Source organism: Colossoma macropomum, unplaced genomic scaffold (assembly GCF_904425465.1).
Source record: "Colossoma macropomum unplaced genomic scaffold, Colossoma_macropomum, whole genome shotgun sequence".
Taxonomy (NCBI): domain Eukaryota; kingdom Metazoa; phylum Chordata; class Actinopteri; order Characiformes; family Serrasalmidae; genus Colossoma; species Colossoma macropomum.
This window is the reverse complement of record NW_023494785.1, coordinates 1,462,012-1,480,621: the sequence shown is the minus strand read 5'-3', so window position 1 is coordinate 1,480,621 and position 18,610 is coordinate 1,462,012. Positions and strand designations below refer to the sequence as shown.

The 18,610-nt window shown below is 39.7% G+C and overlaps 2 protein-coding genes across 2 annotated transcripts in view; both read right to left on the bottom strand.

Moving 5' to 3' along the window:
* Positions 1–10,118, bottom strand: part of LOC118815105 (class I histocompatibility antigen, F10 alpha chain-like) — a 43,855-nt gene extending 33,737 nt beyond the window's left edge. The window contains exon 1 of the mRNA XM_036581040.1: positions 9,972–10,118. Coding sequence (XP_036436933.1) covers positions 9,972–10,038 — 67 coding nt within the window. The 5' untranslated portion in view covers positions 10,039–10,118. The remainder of the gene's footprint in view (positions 1–9,971) is intronic.
* LOC118815118 (class I histocompatibility antigen, F10 alpha chain-like) overlaps positions 1–18,610 on the bottom strand; it is a 40,225-nt gene that overhangs the window by 4,394 nt on the left and 17,221 nt on the right. The window lies entirely within an intron of this gene.

Here is an 18,610-nt window from a genome sequence, read left to right as displayed (position 1 = left end):
GGCTGTGCTCGTCTGACCCAAAGGATTACTGATCTGGAAGACAGGATCTCAGTGCTCATGTGGGCGTCAGCCCAGGCTAACGCTACTCCCTCTGTTATTGAGCCAGAGTCTTGGCTGCTCCAGCCCATGTTGAAGATCCTTGGCCTCAGCTCGGGGGAGAGACCAAAGGGAATGAGCTGCTCCACCCCGTGTCAAACAGAGCCGTGGTCTGTGGTGGTCTGGGATTCACTACGCGGTCGACTCGCCCCTCCACTCCACGGGACCACTCTGACAGAGCAACTCGCCCTCCATCCACCTTGGCTGTAGGTGACTCCATCATGAGAGATATCAAACACCGTTCAGCAGTCACCCACTCCCGCTCAGGTGCCAAGGTCTCTGACATCACACAGCAGCTCCCCAGCCTCCTTGATAAGTATCATTTATTCAGAAAGTAGTTACTCATGTTGGCTGTGATCACATAGGAGAATGTGATTTTACACGTTTGTTCACTTTTTAAAAAACTGTGTTTATCTCTGGCCCAATCCCACCTTTAGGAAAGGGTGCAGGACAGTTTAGCTGCATTTTAAACCTCCACCCGTCTGTCCACCATCATGGCTTTTATAGACGATTTTAATCTCTTCTGGAATCGTCCATCCTTTTACTGGAAAGATGGAATTGGGTTTTTAATACAAACTGACTACTAGACTCCAGTGATGACTGTTCTAGCACTCCTGTGATTAGCACCCAAAGGAAGAACAGTAGTAGATGGTTCAGAAAGACCCCTACAGTTCACATAGATAATCTCATCTAGATAAAGCCTCCACCATCACCTCTTAGATCACATTCAGCTCCACAGGTCTCAGAATCTGAACCTCAGGACCCCGACGTGTTTAAAAACAGCAGTGGTCTCGGCTTAATTCATTTAGTTAATTCATTCACTTAATTCATTCCAGACCTGCTCATATTGAAAATAACATTTTAAATGGTGTAACTTTACATGGATCCGCTATTGAAGGAGAAAATGAGTTTAAGTACTGGGGGTGGAGAAAAAATAGATTCTTAGGTGCATCGCGATGCTAACATGGACGATTCTGAACCGATTCACAAATTCCTGGACAGTCTGTGGGGCACATAACAAAAACACAACTGGATGAGCGAGAAATCTGACCGGCTCCCTCTGCATTAAAGCCAGGTTAGGTCAGGAGTCACAACACAAATGATAAGAAGAAACATTTTGTCCTTTCAACAAAAGTCAAACCAGCTTGGGAGCCACAATACTCAATGTCCAGTATGTCTCAGTGTGTGTTGATGTCCTAGTATAGACTAAACAATGTAAACGAAAACGCAGACTTACTCTACTTACGCAGCACCATTTTAGGTGGAACAGGAAAATCAGAAACAGAAGCTGACCTCAGCTTCACAACTTTTTAGTGTTTGACAGTTTCTCATTGCAGATTTAACACACCAGTGACACAGCGACCCCCCTCCCCCCACTCTCTACAATGAGACCAAAACAGAATCACTAAAGAAAACGGGTGGTATGGCTGTAACTTGTGCCACTGCCACACAATCACCCTAACTGTGTATTTTATCACAGATGAGTGGCAGCAGCGTCTAATGTGCTCCAAACAAGAGCAGTAAATGAGAGCCTTCCAGTTCACTAACCACACCACTTCCATTTGATTTATTAATAAAAGATATTGGAAGTAAATTCATTATGGATCATTACAAATACCTTGGTAATACTTTGCTAAGTACTAAGTCCTCACAAAGTGAGAAACAAGAAATCCTGTATAGAGAACAAGATGCATCGATAATCTTTTTATAATTGCAGCCCTCTGAATCGTAATCGAATCATGAGGTGCCTAGAGATTCACACCCCTAATGAGTACCTTGGCATCTGGCTTGATGAGAAACTTTATTTTAAAACTCACGTCAAAAATCTTACAAACAAACTGAAGCAGAAGCTCGGATTCTTTTATAGTCACAAACCTCGTTTCCCTAAGCATAGCAGGAAACCATCGTGGAGGTAACTTAACTCGGATAAAACAGAGGTTCTGCTTCTTGGTCCAAAAGCAGCTAGAAACAAACTGTCTGATTTTACACTTAAACTTAACAATTTCTCAGCTGCATCAAGCTCATCTGTAAAAAGCCTTGGTGTCATAACTAATAACTAATATTACTAGAACAGCCTTCCTGCATCTCTGCAATATTGCTAAATTGAGAAATGCATTTTCTCTACAGGATGCAGAAAAGTTAGTTCATGCATTTATTACTTCAAGGCTAGACTACTGTAATGCCCTGCTGGCTGGATGTCCCAGCAAAAGCCTTAACAAGCTTCAGTTAGTCCAGAACGCTGCAGCCAGAGTTCTTACTAGAACCAGAAAGTTCGACCATATCAGCCCAGTTTTATCAGCCTTACACTGGTTACCAGTTAAATTTCGCATTGATTATAAAATTCTCTTACTGACTTATAAAGCTCTAAATGGACTCGCCCCTCAGTACCTGAGTGAACTTCTCTCTCACTATGAACCATCACGCCTACTTAGATCACAAGGTGCTGCTCACTATTAGTACCCAGAATTAATAAAGCTACAACAGGGGGGAGAGCTTTCTCATACAAAGCCCCCCAGCTTTGGAATAGTCTTCCTGTTAATGTTCGGGACTCAGACACAGCCTCAGTGTTTAAGTCTAGGCTAAAAACTTACTTGTATAGTCAAGCCTTTGGTAATTAGTTTTCCCTGTTAGTTCTATACCTGCCAGAGTCTCTGCTAACACTGTAATTTGTGATCAGTCACCCATTACAGAACTGACTCTCTGTGTGTTTTCCTCTCTGTGTGTTTCTCCTTTCTTTCTTTTCTTTGCCGAGTTGAACAGCTGCCCATCCTGTGCGTCTGATGCTGCTGCCTCTTCTGCCTTGATTGGGTGCCACTGCTGCCAGCCCTCTGGACCGGCGTGACCACCATTCAGCTTCATGCTGTACAACGCCATGCAAACCTCACCCTCACAACCTGACCCCACTGTTGCTGTTGCATAAACTAATCAAATTAATCATTCGCTCCACCTGTTTTCCCCGTTTTTGTACTATAATACTTTATACTAACAATGTTTACTATCCGGTGTGGTCCAGAGGAGGATGGGTTCCCCTTCTGAGTCTTGGTTCCTCTCAAGGTTTCTTCTTCTTGCTCTTAGGGAGTTTTTCCTTGCCACTGTCGCCACTGGCGACGCTCATGGGGGCTGGGACCCGGATTTCTTTCTGTAATGCTGATTTCTTTGTAAAGCCGCTTTGTGACAACACCTGTTATAAAAAGCGCTATATAAATAAACTTTGCTTGCTTGCTTGAAACGTTCCTGTCTGTTCTTTGTTACGATGATGTGCTGTACAGAAATGCCTCAGCAAGGTCTCTGAAAACTCTGGACTCTCTTTATCACTCTACTCTGAGATTCATTACTGGAGATCCGTACAGGACTCATCATTGCATGTTATATGAGAGAGTGGGAAGGTCCTCTCTGTCTTTATCCATAAGGCTCTCGTCGGTCAGATGCCAGAGTACTGAATTCAGAACCATTAGCCAACTGTGATTTGCACAGAGGAATTACACCTCCGCATTTAACCCATCCGTACAGTGAAACACCCACATACATGCACACTAGTGAACACACACTAGGGGGCAGTGAGCACGCTTGCCCAGAGCGTTGGGCAGCCCTATCCACGGTGCCTGGGGAGCAGTTGGGGGTTAGGTGCCTTGCTCAAAGGCACTTCAGTCATGCAAGGGGCCAAGGGGATCAAGCCAGTTCCCTAACCTCCAGCCCATGACTGCCCCCTCCATACTCACTGTGAAGGACACATGTTACAAAACCCGCTCAGATGATTTTATTTCACTTGAGATTCACTGAGTTTTTACTGACCTGCATGAAACTGCCTTTAGCTACGGTGCACCAGTGAGCTGGAACAAGGTACTCTAAAGCTTGACTCGCTCGTTTCTCCCAGGGTTTTAAAATCTTTACTTCTAAATTATTTTAGTTCTTATTGTTTCCTATTATTGTTTTATTGTCTCTTATTACTGTCAGTAAATGAGGGCCCCCCCTTGATGTAAACCTGAGCTTAAATAAAGATTGATGATGATGATGATGATGCTTTCAGGAAATAAGCCACTAGAAAAATATATAAGGACTTTGGGACTCACAGTGTTTTCTCAGTGCTTCTTTTCCGTACTCCATGAATTTGGTGAGCCAGTCCACACATTCTTTCTCCAGGTAACCCTTGGTGTACTGGTTCAGGATGGGCACATTGTCCCATTTCTGTTTGGTTAGCAGAGCTTCTGGAACTGGAGCGATCCACCGCATGTTCTCATCATCAAAGGAGAGGAACTCCTTTCCATCGTAGCTGTACTCATCAATGCCTTTTAGGAATGTTGCATTTCCATTTGACTCATTGATCTCACAGCCATGTCTCCACTGAAGAACATGAAGGTCTGGAATTGAGTTAATGTAACAAGACAGTGAAGATAAAGACATTAGCTGCTTAAAACCAGAGGAATCATACAGTGGATGGAAACTTTTTTATTTGATGGATTTTATTTGAAGAAGAATAAGTGATAAATCACTAACCAGTCTGATTGTGTCTCATTCGCTGCATCACAATGTCCACGTTGACCTTGAACCACTGCTCTTTGCTCTTGCGAGACTGGGTGCCTTTGTCCCAGTAATCTGGCTGCATCTTCTCCTTCATCCAGTCCTGCTTAGGAACCTTAACCTGTTCCTTACTGTTGTAGTAGTCGATCTCCCGGTCATCGAGCAGACCCAGTGCTGTGAACTCATAGATCCCTGGTAGAGCGACATCTTTGGAGAGCGCGGTGTAAATGTAGTACAGAGAGTGTGGATCTGGAGGGGAAATGAGAAAAAAAGTGTAAGAAAACTAACTGATAAATGAAACATAATATCTCTAATCATTTTATGTTGAAACACACTTGAGACACACCTGTAGTGGAGCATGGATCTCAACCTAACAAGTAAAAAGCAACCGAGTAGTTAAACAGGTTCAAGTAGGACATGTTTTGGTTACTTTCTCTTATTCCCACAGCAATGTCTCCTGCAAATATCCACAGCAATTAAACAGATATTTCTTGAGATTCTCCATAAAGTTTTGTAACTTTTTTGGGTCAAGTATTTTTGATTACTGAGTTCACACAATTCACTCATATGTTGTTTTAATCTCCCACTTTGTGGCTGTAACACAGAACTGTTAGCCAGGCTTATACAACCCCATTTCCAAAAACGCTGGGACACTGTGCAAAATGTAAACAAAAACAGAATGCAATGATGTGATAACCAAAATCGCAAAGAAGAAATCAGATATAAACAGGAACCAGAAATGCTGAACGATATATACATGTTTTGGCAACATATGCTGCCATCCAGACTACGTCTTTTTCAGGGAAGACCTTGATTATTTCAGCAAGACAATGTAAAACCACATTCTGCATGTATTACAACAGAATTGCTCTGTACTAAAAGAGTCCAGGTGCTAAACTGACCTGCCTGCAGTCCAGACCTGTCACCCACTGATAACATCTGGCACATTATGAAATGAAAAATATGACAAAGGGACCCTGAACTGATGAGTAGCTTATATCCTATATGAAACAAGAATGGAAGACATTTCACTTTCTAAACTACAGCAGTGTCTCCTCAGTTCCCAAGCAGAGTGTTGTTAAAGAAGAGGTGATGAAACACAGTGGTAAACAGGCCCCCGTCCCAACTTTTTTGGAATGTGTTGTTGGCATCAAATTCAAAATAGGCAAATATTTTTCAAAAAACAAAAAGATTCTGAGTTTTAACATTTGATATGTTGTCATTTAAATATAGGGTTTATATCGTTTGCACATAATTGCATTTTTGCATTTGTTTTTGTTTACATTCCCCACAACTTTCTTGGAAATTGGGTTGTATAATAGTATATGTCATTAAATTACGAACTTCTAAAATAGGAATAATATTATTTATTGTCTTGAAAAGTAAGAAAAAGTAAATTAAACAGTTTTTATTTTACCCAACCTCAGACTAAGTCTGTGACTAGACCAAGACTGAGAACTTTCGTTTTGCACTACACATCATTTAATCCTGCACTAGTATGTTTGTATATACTGTCTCACTGTATTTATATTTGTGTCTTTGTCCTTATTTATCTTTATTTCCTTTTGTTCATTGCTGTCAATTCTAGAGCTGCTAAATGGTTTTTCATTGTTTTTAACAATAAAGATCTATCTATCTATCTATCTATCTATCTATCTATCTATCTATCAACAAATGAAAACACTTGTTCAGTGGTCAGTACAAAAACAGTGATGTTTGCTAAAATATCGTCTTAAAGACGGTTCGTCTTTACTGCTGGGTAATATTGCTTTGCCATTTTAGCGATATTTTAGCAATATATGTGAGAGTTAATGAGCGTTACATACATGATAATACCCAACAAATAGGGGTTAGTTTTATTAAGTCTATGTTACTCATGGTATTAACGTCACACAGAGGCTCCAAAAGAAGGTCCAGCTCGATGTTTAGGTCTCAAATTATCTCAAAATCAACATCATACTGATGGAGTCATGCTGATCATAGTAGATAATTCACTAACAACCTACCAAAACACTACCACAACAAGCTGTGTCCACTCCTCTTATCTGTGTCCACTCACTCCTGTATCTCCTCTTCTGTGACGTCTTTCTTAAAGCAACATTATGTAACAGTTCTACCTTAAAACAAGAGCTTCAAAATAATTTGGACGGTACACTGACTTATAATAATGGGACGCCTGTTATAGTGCTACGTAACTTCACACAACAACTACGGCTCCAGCTAGCTACAAGAAGCTAGCTCTGTATTCCCAACATGGGCATCATAGCAACGCCTGCCAAAGAACAAAGAAGACCTTTTCAGAGGAAGCGAGGAAGAGAAAAAGAGAGAGTGACTGAGTACGAGATCGGACAAGAGTAAATCTCGGACTGGCTATTACACGTAGGTGAGAGCCAAAAGAGAAAAGGGGATGTAAGACAGTCTAACGACTAATGGGAAAACAATGAAAATCCAAATCAGAGTGTAAGTGGCATCCCTGCCAGTGTTATTTATGGAAGACTGAAAAGACCAGTTCTCACATGATGCTGCTTTAAGTTCACAGATAGTCAGGCTCACATACATCTGCCTAGGCCTTTTAAGGTTCCTCCCAGAGTTGCTGACCGACGGCTCTGATATGTATGATTCATCCAATAACACTGTGAGAACCGTGACTGGAAACCAGGGGAAGTACGATCAGGACGGGGTGTATGATTAGACTCCACACCGACTGTCAGTAGACTTCTTTAATGTACAAACCCAATTCCAAAAACATTTAAACAAAAATTGAATGTAAAATGCAAAAAAAAAAACAGAAAGCAAGGATTAATAAATTCTGTTCGACCTGTTTTAAACTGAAAGTGATAGAAAAACATCATATTTGATGTTTTATCTTATGAACTTCATTGTTTTTGTAAACATACGCTCATTCCAAATGCAGCATGTTCTGAAAAAGTTGCGATGGGCAGATTTACCACTGTGTTACATCAGCTTTTCATTTCAACAACAATAAACATTTGAGGACTGAAGACACAAACTGGGCGACCTGTCCAGGGTGTTTCCTGCTTTCCACCCAATGACTTTGTTTTTACTGAAAATGTATTAATATTGTTCTTTTGTTGATATTTGTCAGGCGTCACATGAAAGGACAGAAAAATACATTTCATATGGGTGCAGGACAAATATAATTCATTAATCGAACAGAATTAATAAGGGGGAACTGTTATTCCTGCTCTGTGCCGTGTCTGCTGACTGTATCTGCGTCTTCCTGGAGTCCTAAATATCTAAAAGCTCTTCATTAACATCAAAGCAGCGTCACAGCCGAGCTCATCATTTAATCAACATTTAATAGGGTCTAATTATTTGCAGTGACCACATTTAAAGAATGTCATGATTTTATCCAGTAAACTGCAGTCACATGTAAATATCTGAACAGCCCTGGATTAATTCCATGTCGTTGTTGATTTTCTAAGTGTAAATAAGTTCACACATCCTCTACAGAGAGACATATGGTATATGGCATTCTGCTAATGTTAGGCCACAGTTTCTGTTAACTTGCTGAGTGGAACATATTGGAAAAATAAAATATAACATATAAACTGTGCCATAACTTTTGCACAGGCCACATTTTGTACTTTGTTTTTGTCCTAGTTTGTTGAATTCAGTAAATAAACAGTAACTGTGTATTAAATGGTGCAGAAGTGTGTTCTAGAGGATGTGTTCACTTAGTTACACTCAGTCAATCAACAACAACAGGGAATTTGACCAGAGGTTCATACAACTGTAGGTGCTAGAAAACAAAGCTCAGATGCTTTATAATGATTGAATAATGAATTATTCCCTTTAGATTACACAAAGGGAACATGACACCACACAGTGTAGCAGCAGTAACAAGTTTTTATCATTTATTCAGGATCAAATTTAAAGTCACTTAACAGAAACAGTGATGGGTTCTAGTGCTGGACAGTGTGTCACCTGTACCGGTGTAACATGACAGTGCTTTTCAGTTTTAACCTTATTTTTGGAAGATAATGAGCATTTTAGCAGTGATAATGACCATAACTCAGTGGTGTCTCTGCTTCCAATCTGTTTTAGCACATTACATATGGTATCCAGGATCTGGTGACATAACGTGAGTATGATCACATGTGCACTCGAGCTGTATTTATACGCTGCAGCTACACCTGTACAGATGGCATAGTGTAAGTATTTACATGAGACAGTCACACAGGCCATATGTTATTTTCAGGAGACCCTGGGCTACTCAGATAGGCCATTGTTTGACATGTAAATGCTAACAGAACTTTATATCTTTATACATTTGGATCATTTCTGATCAAAAATTTACTTGGCACCTGCAAAACTGTGTATTTTTTAATTATAGCGATCTTGAAAACAAGTGCAGTTGTAGGTATCTTTTCAGAAATTGTTAGTCTGGAGTGTCTGTGAGCTGAAAGTGCAATAATTTTGATTGTGATTCATTCTGTTGGTTATTATGAGTAAAAATGATTTTTATTATGAAAAAAAATGTTTTTATTGATTTTCTGTCCTCTTGGATTAGAGTCCTAAAACTCTGATACACAGAAATACAGGCTTTATTATTAATTACAAATTGAGCTGCATATTTAATGAGATTTTTATTACTCAAAATCAATGTAAACTGAAAGCCCTTTGTTTATAATATGAAGGCTAAAAGCAGAGATATAATATTAGTGAGTGGGTTTGGGTGATTTTGGAGCTGGATCCAAACAGCAGAGCAAGAACATCAGGATTTTAGGGGATTTTCCGAGCCGATTTACTGCTGTTGCTGATTATGTCATGCTTGCTATTTAGGGAGGGTCTGCTGAATGTCCTTATATGTAAATCATCTTTGTGTCTTAAATCTCTCTGAAGTTATGAAGGCCAGAAGTGACCTACTGTTTCTTAGGGTCCGAGGGTTAAGAGAAAACACTGTTTTTAAATATTGGTCATCAGCCAGTCTGTCTGAAAAGAAATCTGAATCAGCCACACCAGTTTATAAATGGTGTTTCCTTACTGATTACAGGAGATAACGTGTAGAAATCCATGTCATACATGTGAAAAGAGTAAATTAATGGATGATAAGATGAAAAACAAAAATGCATAATAATAAGAAAACAGCCCAAAGTGGGAAAAAGGTGTAAAACACATGAAGGTCTTCAGCAGCGGACTGTTTCTCAGCAGCTCTTCTCTGTTCCCAAATGTCTTCTTTCTCATATGTCCAGGTCTGTGAGGGACCCAGTTAGGTTTAACACAGTTTATCTAGCAGATGCTTTAACTCCAGTCCAGATAATGAAGGGGAGTAAACTAAAGCAGTTCATCAGGAATTCTGAATGTCTGAGTAGCAGAAACAGTAAATAACTCACCTCCTCCGAGAACAGAGACGACCACTCCACTGAGGAAGACCACACAGACTGCCGGAGCCGCCCCCATCACCACCTTTACCACCTAGATCAGTAAAATCACTCTGGATGATCTTCTGCTGAGAAGAGTCGGTTCTCCTGACTCTCCTCTCTCCTACGTGTCAGTCTGGTCCGCTAGTTTACGCCTACTGTTTTTTTTCCCCGCCCGTATTCGGGAGAACTCCCGCCTCCTGCGTCATGATTGGCTAAGAGCCCCTTCGCTCTCCAGCAGTCCGCCAATCAGACCGAGCGCAGGACGGCTGTGCCTGAATACGGGTAGGTAAGAGGGAAACGGCGTAATTGTGATATTAGTGGAATAACTTTTGAATGTCGATGGCTTTTTGTTGGCATACAGTGAGTTTCTTTATAAATTTGGAGTACCAGTCACAACTAAAGAATATGCTATGGTTTTTGACGCTGTACCACAACAAATGTTACAGCTTCTTAAAGGTTCAGCAAATAGTGATATGGATGCCATAGGGATGGACTTTTTATTGGGGACACTGATATCCTTAAATATAAATGTACAAACAGGTATTTTAGGAAAGTAATATATAATGAATGAATTTATAAACAACTATATTGGTCTTTTGTTTTTGGGAACATCAACTGGAATAAAACATGGAAAATTATTGTATGAATAATAAAATAAAGACGTGACATTTAAAATTTGACACAACATCTACCCTGTTAAAAGTGTTTGAGAGAGATTTAGAATTATCACTGAATATTTCTGTCTCTTGTGCTTCGGAAAAGGAAACAATTATCCATCTGTTTCACCACTGTACTCATTCTGAAGTGTTTTGGATTGATGTGGAAAACTTTGTAAGAAGAAAGACTGGACACTGTATTGCACTGGATGTTTCTGATGCTATTATTTATTTTTCTATGGACAGATTAGATGGTTAAGTATTTATTGTACAATACTTAATTATTATGGGTAGATATTATTTACATAAGAAGAGATGGTCTGATTATAAGCCAAACTTCACACTTCCTCCAGGAGCTTAAGACATATGGCACAAAACAAGCAAAAAGGGCAAAAAGGACTTATATGTTGATTATGATTTAACGTGTAAGCACAAACCTGGATGTTGGTTGTTGTAAGTCATGTTATTGTATAATAAAAAAATAAATAAAAAAGTTTGAAGTTAGAGCTTGAACTGAAACTTGGTCGGGGGAAATAACGAGTCAGAAAAGAAGACTAAAAATACTCACCTTCCGCATTACAGGGTCAAAAAATCAGAACAAAAGGCAAACCGTTAAGTCTGACTCACATTCATTCGCCACATTAAATTGTGCAACAGAGCCGTTTTATAAAAATCAACCAACACATCCTCAATTTGTTTTCTTAAATCATGTATATATGTGTTCATTGTACATAAACCATGCACAGATGTATACAGATAGTATATAAATGACATAGATTAAAATTTATATTTAATAAGACAGTTTTGTCCGCTTTATTACATGAAGTACCTTTTTTGATCACAGTTCTACAAGAGTCTTAAATGCTAGCTTACAGTTTTAGCCCCCTTCAGACTGTGCTTTAAGTTTAATCACTCATCTTGGTGTACAGTAGTCAAGTCAAGTCAAATTTATTTATATAGCACCTTTTACAACAGATGTTGTCACAAAGCAGCTTTACAGAGAATCCGGGTCCCCCAGTGAGCAGGCCTTGGCGACAGTGACAAGGAAAAACTCCCTCAACAGGAGAAAGAAACCTTGAGAGGAACCAGACTCAAAAGGGGAACCCATCCTCCTCCGGTTGACACCGGATAACAGCACAGACACAAAACAGTATAAGTGGATACAGTTTTACAGTCCTGTACAGTGCGCCGGCCGCATCAGACCCCCCTGGGTTGTGATTGAGTGGTGTTCACATCAGACCCTCTTAGGACGGGCAGCCGCTCAGCTCAGGGAAAGGGGGGGAGGGTAAGGGGGACAGATAGTTAGTTCAGCACCAACATTCCCAGATTACCATCGGACAGATCTGCGCCTTTTTCTAACAGGAAAACTAATTAACCAAAGGCTCGACTAAACAGGTAAGTTTTTAGCCTAGACTTAAAGATGGAGGCTGTGTCGGAGTCCCGAACACAGACTGGTAGGCTATTCCAAAGCTGGGGGGCTTGGATGAAAAGGCTCCTCCCCCTGACGGAACTTTATTAATTCTGGGTACTAATAATGAGCAGCACCTTGTGATCTAAGTGGGCGTGTCGGTCGATAATAGGAAATAAGGTCACTGAGGTACTGAGGATCAAGGCCATTCAGAGCTTTATACGTCAGCAGAAGAATTTTGTACTCAATGCGAAATTTAACTGGCAACCAGTGTAAGGTACACAAAATTGGGCTAATGTGGTCAAATGTCCTGGTTTTGCTGAGAACTCTGGCTGCAGCGTTCTGGACTAACTGAAGCTTGTTAATGTTTTGACTGGAGCAACCAGAAAGCAGAGCGTTACAGTAATCTAACCTGGACGTGATGAAGGCGTGAACTAACGTTTCTGCGTCCTGTAGCGACAGTGCATTTCTTAATTTAGCGATGTTACGCAGGTGGAGGAAAGCTATTCTGGTAATATTGGTAATATGCTCATCGAAGGCCAGACTGGGATCAACCGTGACACCTTTTTACAGATGTGCCTGGTGCAACTGAGAAACTATCGAGATTAAGAGGAAACGTAGGCAGATTATCCCTAACAGCTTTTAGACCAAGAAGAAGAACTGTTTTGTCTGAGTTTAGTAAGAGGAAGTTACTTGACATCCAGTCTTTAATGTCTTTTACACAGTCCTCTGTCTTATTATGTTCAGTTTTGTCCTCTGATTTAGCTGAAATATATAATTGTGTATCATCGGCATAGCAGTGGAAACTGATGCCATGTTTTCTAATGAAGGTACCTAGTGGTAGCATATATAAGGTAAATAACATGGGTCCTAAGACAGAGCCCTGTGGAACACCATGCTTTACTCTTGTGAGAGCTGATGGTTCACCATTTACATTAACAAACTCAAAGCATCACTAAGGTAAGATTTGAACCATGAAAGAGCTTTACCTGTCACTCCTACTAGTTTCTCAAGCCTGTCTAATAGAATGGAATGGTCTATTGTGTCAAAAGCTGCACTAAGATCGAGTAAAACCAGTAAGGATATGTTTCCTTTGTCAGCGGATAATGATAGATAATTTACAATTTTCACTAACGCTGTTTCGGTACTATGGTGAGGCCTGAAGCCAGACTGAAATTTTTCATATATATTACTCCTATGCAGATGGGAACATAATTGTTTTGCCACAGCTTTCTCTAAAATTCTTGAAAAAAGGGAAGATTTGAAATAGGTCTATAGTTTGATAACTCAGAGGGATCAAGACTAGGTTTCTTTATTAGGGGTTTAATTACACCTAATTTAAGAGACTTTGGAACATAGCTGAGGCTCAGTACTGTATGGAAAAAACAAAAACACACCATGTCAGATGTAATTTAATTAAAAGTAGAAACATGAGAGAAAAGAGGTCTGTATAGCCCTCTATACACATCCCTGCTGAAAAAGGACCATTAAAAGCCATTAGGATTGAAAACCTGGTTTTGCTTTCTAATTGGAATTGGCCTAATGGTTTCCAAAAGGGACCACTGGTTTTTTGTAGAATACCTTTAGATTCCATTAGGAAACCATCAAATGCATTTAGAATCAGCCATTGGTCACCTGTTAAACCATTAGGATCCTTTACACTCTGATATCAACCCACTAAAAAGCCAAAACACATTCCAAAACCATCAGAAACCAGCAAGAACACTAAATGGTTTCTATGGATTATTCCAGCAGGGATTTCCTTAAAACATGACAATCAGTACACTTCACCCAGATAGTGCTTAGAGTTAATAAAGAAATATATATATTTCACCATATGTTGAAAGAGCAGTGTATCAAACTGTTATTTGATGCTTTTGAGGTGCCAGACTGTCTACTTTTATCATTAACAGACGTGTAATATACTGTTGTTTTTAAAATGTGGAGGATTTCTATTAAAGGGCTTATATCACATTTTTCTTTTATTTGTATTTTTTTCCTGGGCTGTTTTTGCAGTTTAGGTTCCATATATAGATTGTATGTACTGGGAACACTACATTTTGAGACTTTAACAATGTTTATGTGCATAATTGAACAGTTGCTAATTCAAAAAGGCATGGATAATTCAGTTTCCCATGATATGGGAATGAAAAAGTGCTGACTCAGCCTTTGACTGGATAAGAGTCTGTGCTGTAAATGAAAGTGCTGGTGTATAATCCTGGATGATCTGGAGTTCAGTTCCAATGGACCACAAGCTCTGCAGCATTATCACAACTTGCGGTCTGATGTCACACTTGAAATGAACCTTTTTAGCCAACTGTGTCTGAACACATCAGAATTAGACCTCCGCATTTAACCCATCCGTGCAGTGAAACACCACATACACACTAGTGAACACATACACACTAGGAGGCCGCAAGCACACTTGCCTGGAGCGGTGGGCAGTCCTATCCACGGCGCCCGGGGAGCAGTTGGGGGTTAGGTGTCTTGCTCAAGGGCACTTCAGTCACAAACTGTCAGCTGAGTTCCCTAACCTCCAGCCCACGACTGCCCCTAACCCACACAGACACAGGGAGAACATGCAAGCTCCACACAGAAAGGACCTCGGTGACCCGGTCGGGAATCAAACCCAGGACCTTCTTGCTGTGAGGCAACAGTGCTACACACTGCGCCACCGTGCCACATCAAATGAATGCGGCATGGTGAAATCAAATGAAATTTATCAAATAAATCACACTCTCCCAGGGGTTTCCTGTGAAACAAAGCGATTAAATCATTGTTATATACTCACCATCCACTTTATTAGAAACAGCCACATTGTACTTCCACTAACTGGCCACTTTATTAGAAGCACCTACCTTGTACCTCCACCCATATATTCTCAATATCTCTGTAAGATATAACTGTCCAACCAATATGCATAACCAGAGAAGAACGTCATACTCTACTAGTCAAAAGTTTGAGCCTGCATGCTTAAAATGATTTTTTCATGATATTTCATGCTATAACAGTATAAACATCTAAATTCAATTATATATATTTTCATTGTGTAATATAAATTATGTAAATTTTAATGAAAAGCTACCAAAGCAAGAAGATTCACCAAGAGCTGCAGTCCCCAGTGGTGGAAAGCAGTGCCAATGCTAACTCTTGTTTTGCATCAAGTTATGTAACTTCTTTCCCATGTAATTTCTTGGTGGGAGTGGGCAGCTACTTCTTTATCCTCTCATATTAGACTAATGACTGACTCGGCGCTACAGTGACGCACTATCGCCTCTTGAGGCACAAAGTGGTATTATGATACAGAACGGGCCGGAACTAGCTGGTTAGCATGCTAACATCAGTAGATATCTCTGCAACACGATACAGAGACATCTTTGACAAAATATCAAAACTGTAATTTCTTCACATTCTGTTGATGATTTTAGTTAATGTTGGAATGTTTTAAGCTAAAATCTTAGAAAAAGATTTTTTCCTTTGCTCCTTTAACTAGATGAAAATCAATAACTGTTGTTTCAGTTCAAAGAAGATGTTTGTTTTCTACACTGGCTCATGCTTTTCTGTAACTCTTTCATGGAGTAAAACCATCAGTTTTGAACATGTGATTTCCAGGAAGTGGTAAATGTACTTAAACTTTAACTTTTCCACATTTCTGTCCAATTCACCCCCCTGCCCATTTCAGAAACTATTCTGTGTTTTTTATGTATTTCTTTTCTATGTTTGTATTTTCAACCACATGATTCCACATTTATAGACTTACAGGAGTTTTAGACATCAGTTCCTGCTCTTCATCTAGAAGTGAATCATTTGCCACTTTATCAGCATCACTCCCCAGCAACGCGCTGGCTTCATTAACGTTCTCCGCACTGTCACATAGTGACCCACTGCTTCTGGAGCCTGAAAAGCAACATATTCATTGACTTTTTAAAATACATATACAGGGCAGTTCATTCTCTGAGAATCTGAAACAAAGATCAATTGTCCCTAAAGCTCAGGAGGATCCTCCAAAAATCCACACACTCTGATTCTCACAGTGTGTTTTCTCAAAGATACTACAATTATTTACCAACAATAAACAATGTAACACAATTAAAAAATAAAACTGAGCTCAGTGTGTTCAGACATTACTCCAGCAGAAACATTACCAGAGTCAGATGAAGCATCAAAGTCAGCTGATATGTTTTCAGTGCTGCTCTTATTTGATCCCCTTCCTGAAACAGACACAGTAAGGTCACATCACAGCTGAGTTACAGCGGACACTCGTTATTTGATAAGAAATATTACTCATATTAAAATAGATTTAATATGGAATATTATTATTATCTGAATCAGTGTCAGAACCACAAGCTTTAGAGATAAGTAAAAAATATGCTTTTTTTTTTTTTACACAGCTTAAATTGCTATACACAGCAAACCTACTTCCCTTTAAAATTCCCCAGTAGCAGAAAAAAGCTGAACTGAAATGTTGCATAAGTTGCATAATGTTGCAACAGTTCTTAGTTCTTTAACATAACAACATGAACTATGAAAGTTTAATAACTGAATTCTCTTGTAAGAATTCAATTTTACCATGCAAAAATATCTTACTAGAATAATTTAATATGAAAATATCACCTTCATGCTTCTGAAAAACTATTTTACTTTGATTCAAATTGTTTATTTACTGTTCTTTAGGCTGAACTGATGAAGCATTTTTACAGTTTATAAGCACAATAATCACCAATCATTCAGTCAGTTAAGCTAAAATAGATGATAATAAATTTGAGTTTGTGTATCTCATAATGGGTTTACCTGTGATTACACTTCTCCACCACTAGGAATGTGCATATATGAGGTTTACACACAAAACTATATGTATGCTCAGCTGAAAAATAAGCCCCCTGGATTGTATGCAGGTAAAAACAAAGCAATTACTAGTGTTGTAGTCTAATTAAAGTGAATCAGATCTCACTGTCTTTTTGGAATGGACTTCTAAAGGAAATGTTTCACACAGAACTTGTACAAATGTGTGTTTACATCAGCTGTGCCAAGATTAATCTTTACTTTTTATGGATTTATGTAATGTGATATAGTCTTACAAAATGTTTTTGCGTTGGAAGTAAATGATACTGTTGATTTCCTGCACTTTTACTGAGACGTAAACATGTATTACAAGGTCACATGAGTAGCAAAGATTTGCTATTTTGTGCTAAAAAATTTAATTTAAAAAAATGCCGATTTAAAGTGATTATTTATTTAATTAATCTACATAACTAATTGATTAATTGCTGAGAAAAGAGAGAGTTCAGCGCATACATAAAAAAGCTTGCCGTATCATGTCAGTATTAATTTGAAGGCATTAAAAAAGTGAACCAATCAGTTTCAGTAAAACAGTTTTTTAAGCTGGTCTGTGAGTTTATTTCACACTCATCAAAGCACACTACGTTTTAATCTGTGCAGGTTTTGTCTGAATAATGAATTGACCATTTTCTTTCCCAAATCTATTGTGAAACTCTTTGGCTATGTAGTTGCTGCTTTACTAAAGCTACTCATTAGCGTTGTGGCTTCTGTTACAGTCATGGTTTGATGCACTGAGCTGAGGAGGGCATGGTACCTGTCTGCGTGGCAGGCAAAGGTTGGAAGCCTCATCTTCCTGTTTCCTGAGAATGCTGGTTTCTCTCATTTTCTCCAGGGCTGGTCTGAAAAGACCTTTGGTGGGGTCATGAGCCGCGTCCATGCCCTCTGCTTTTTGAGTGTCGGCGAGGTTTAGCCAGAGGGCTCTCTCACCTGAGACAGCAAGTCCACAGCCCTGTACTGCGAATCAAGTCGTTCACCACATATATTTCGTCCCAGAGAACAGGATTTGGTTTGGTTTGGTCCAGCTGTCGCCCCCTTTCCTCCAAAATCTCTGCCTGATAGTGTAACAGCGTTCAGTGAGCGTACTGACTGAGCAGCATTTGTACGTGCGCTGGTATATGGATGTGGTGAGGCGATCCATTTTACTGGACAGGGAAACCTCATACAGGTTACTGTCAGCCTGTAGCTTTGGCTGTAGCCCCGGGCAGGTAGGGGTCCTGTTTGTTCGCTACAGCTACTCGCAGACTCCTCTCTCAAATCTTCTGTGGCATTGAAGTGGTTGCATGTTTGCGGAGCAGCTAGAGCCGCTAGAGAACGTTAAACGAAAACACAGATTTACTTCGCTCTGGTTTAAGCTTTAGCTGTAGCCGCTTTCCTCTCATCTCCACCAGAAAACCTTTCCTCAAAAGTAGATCAATTTCTTGTAAAATATTTCTCAATGTTTTACGAGGCTTAAGTTGCTTCTCATTCGCCACCAAAACCAAATTCCTTGTACGCGTAAGCATACCTAGCCAAAAAAGCTTGATTCTGATTCTGATTGTTCAATTTGCAACGAGAGACTGTCACACAAGCTTCTCGTTCGAATTCTCCCGTTCCACCTTAAATGGTGCCTGAGGCGCCGAATGTAAATGCGGCACCATTTAAGGTGGAACGGGAGAATTCGAACGAGAAGCTTGCTTCATCTTTGCGACTTTTTAGTGTTTGTTTTT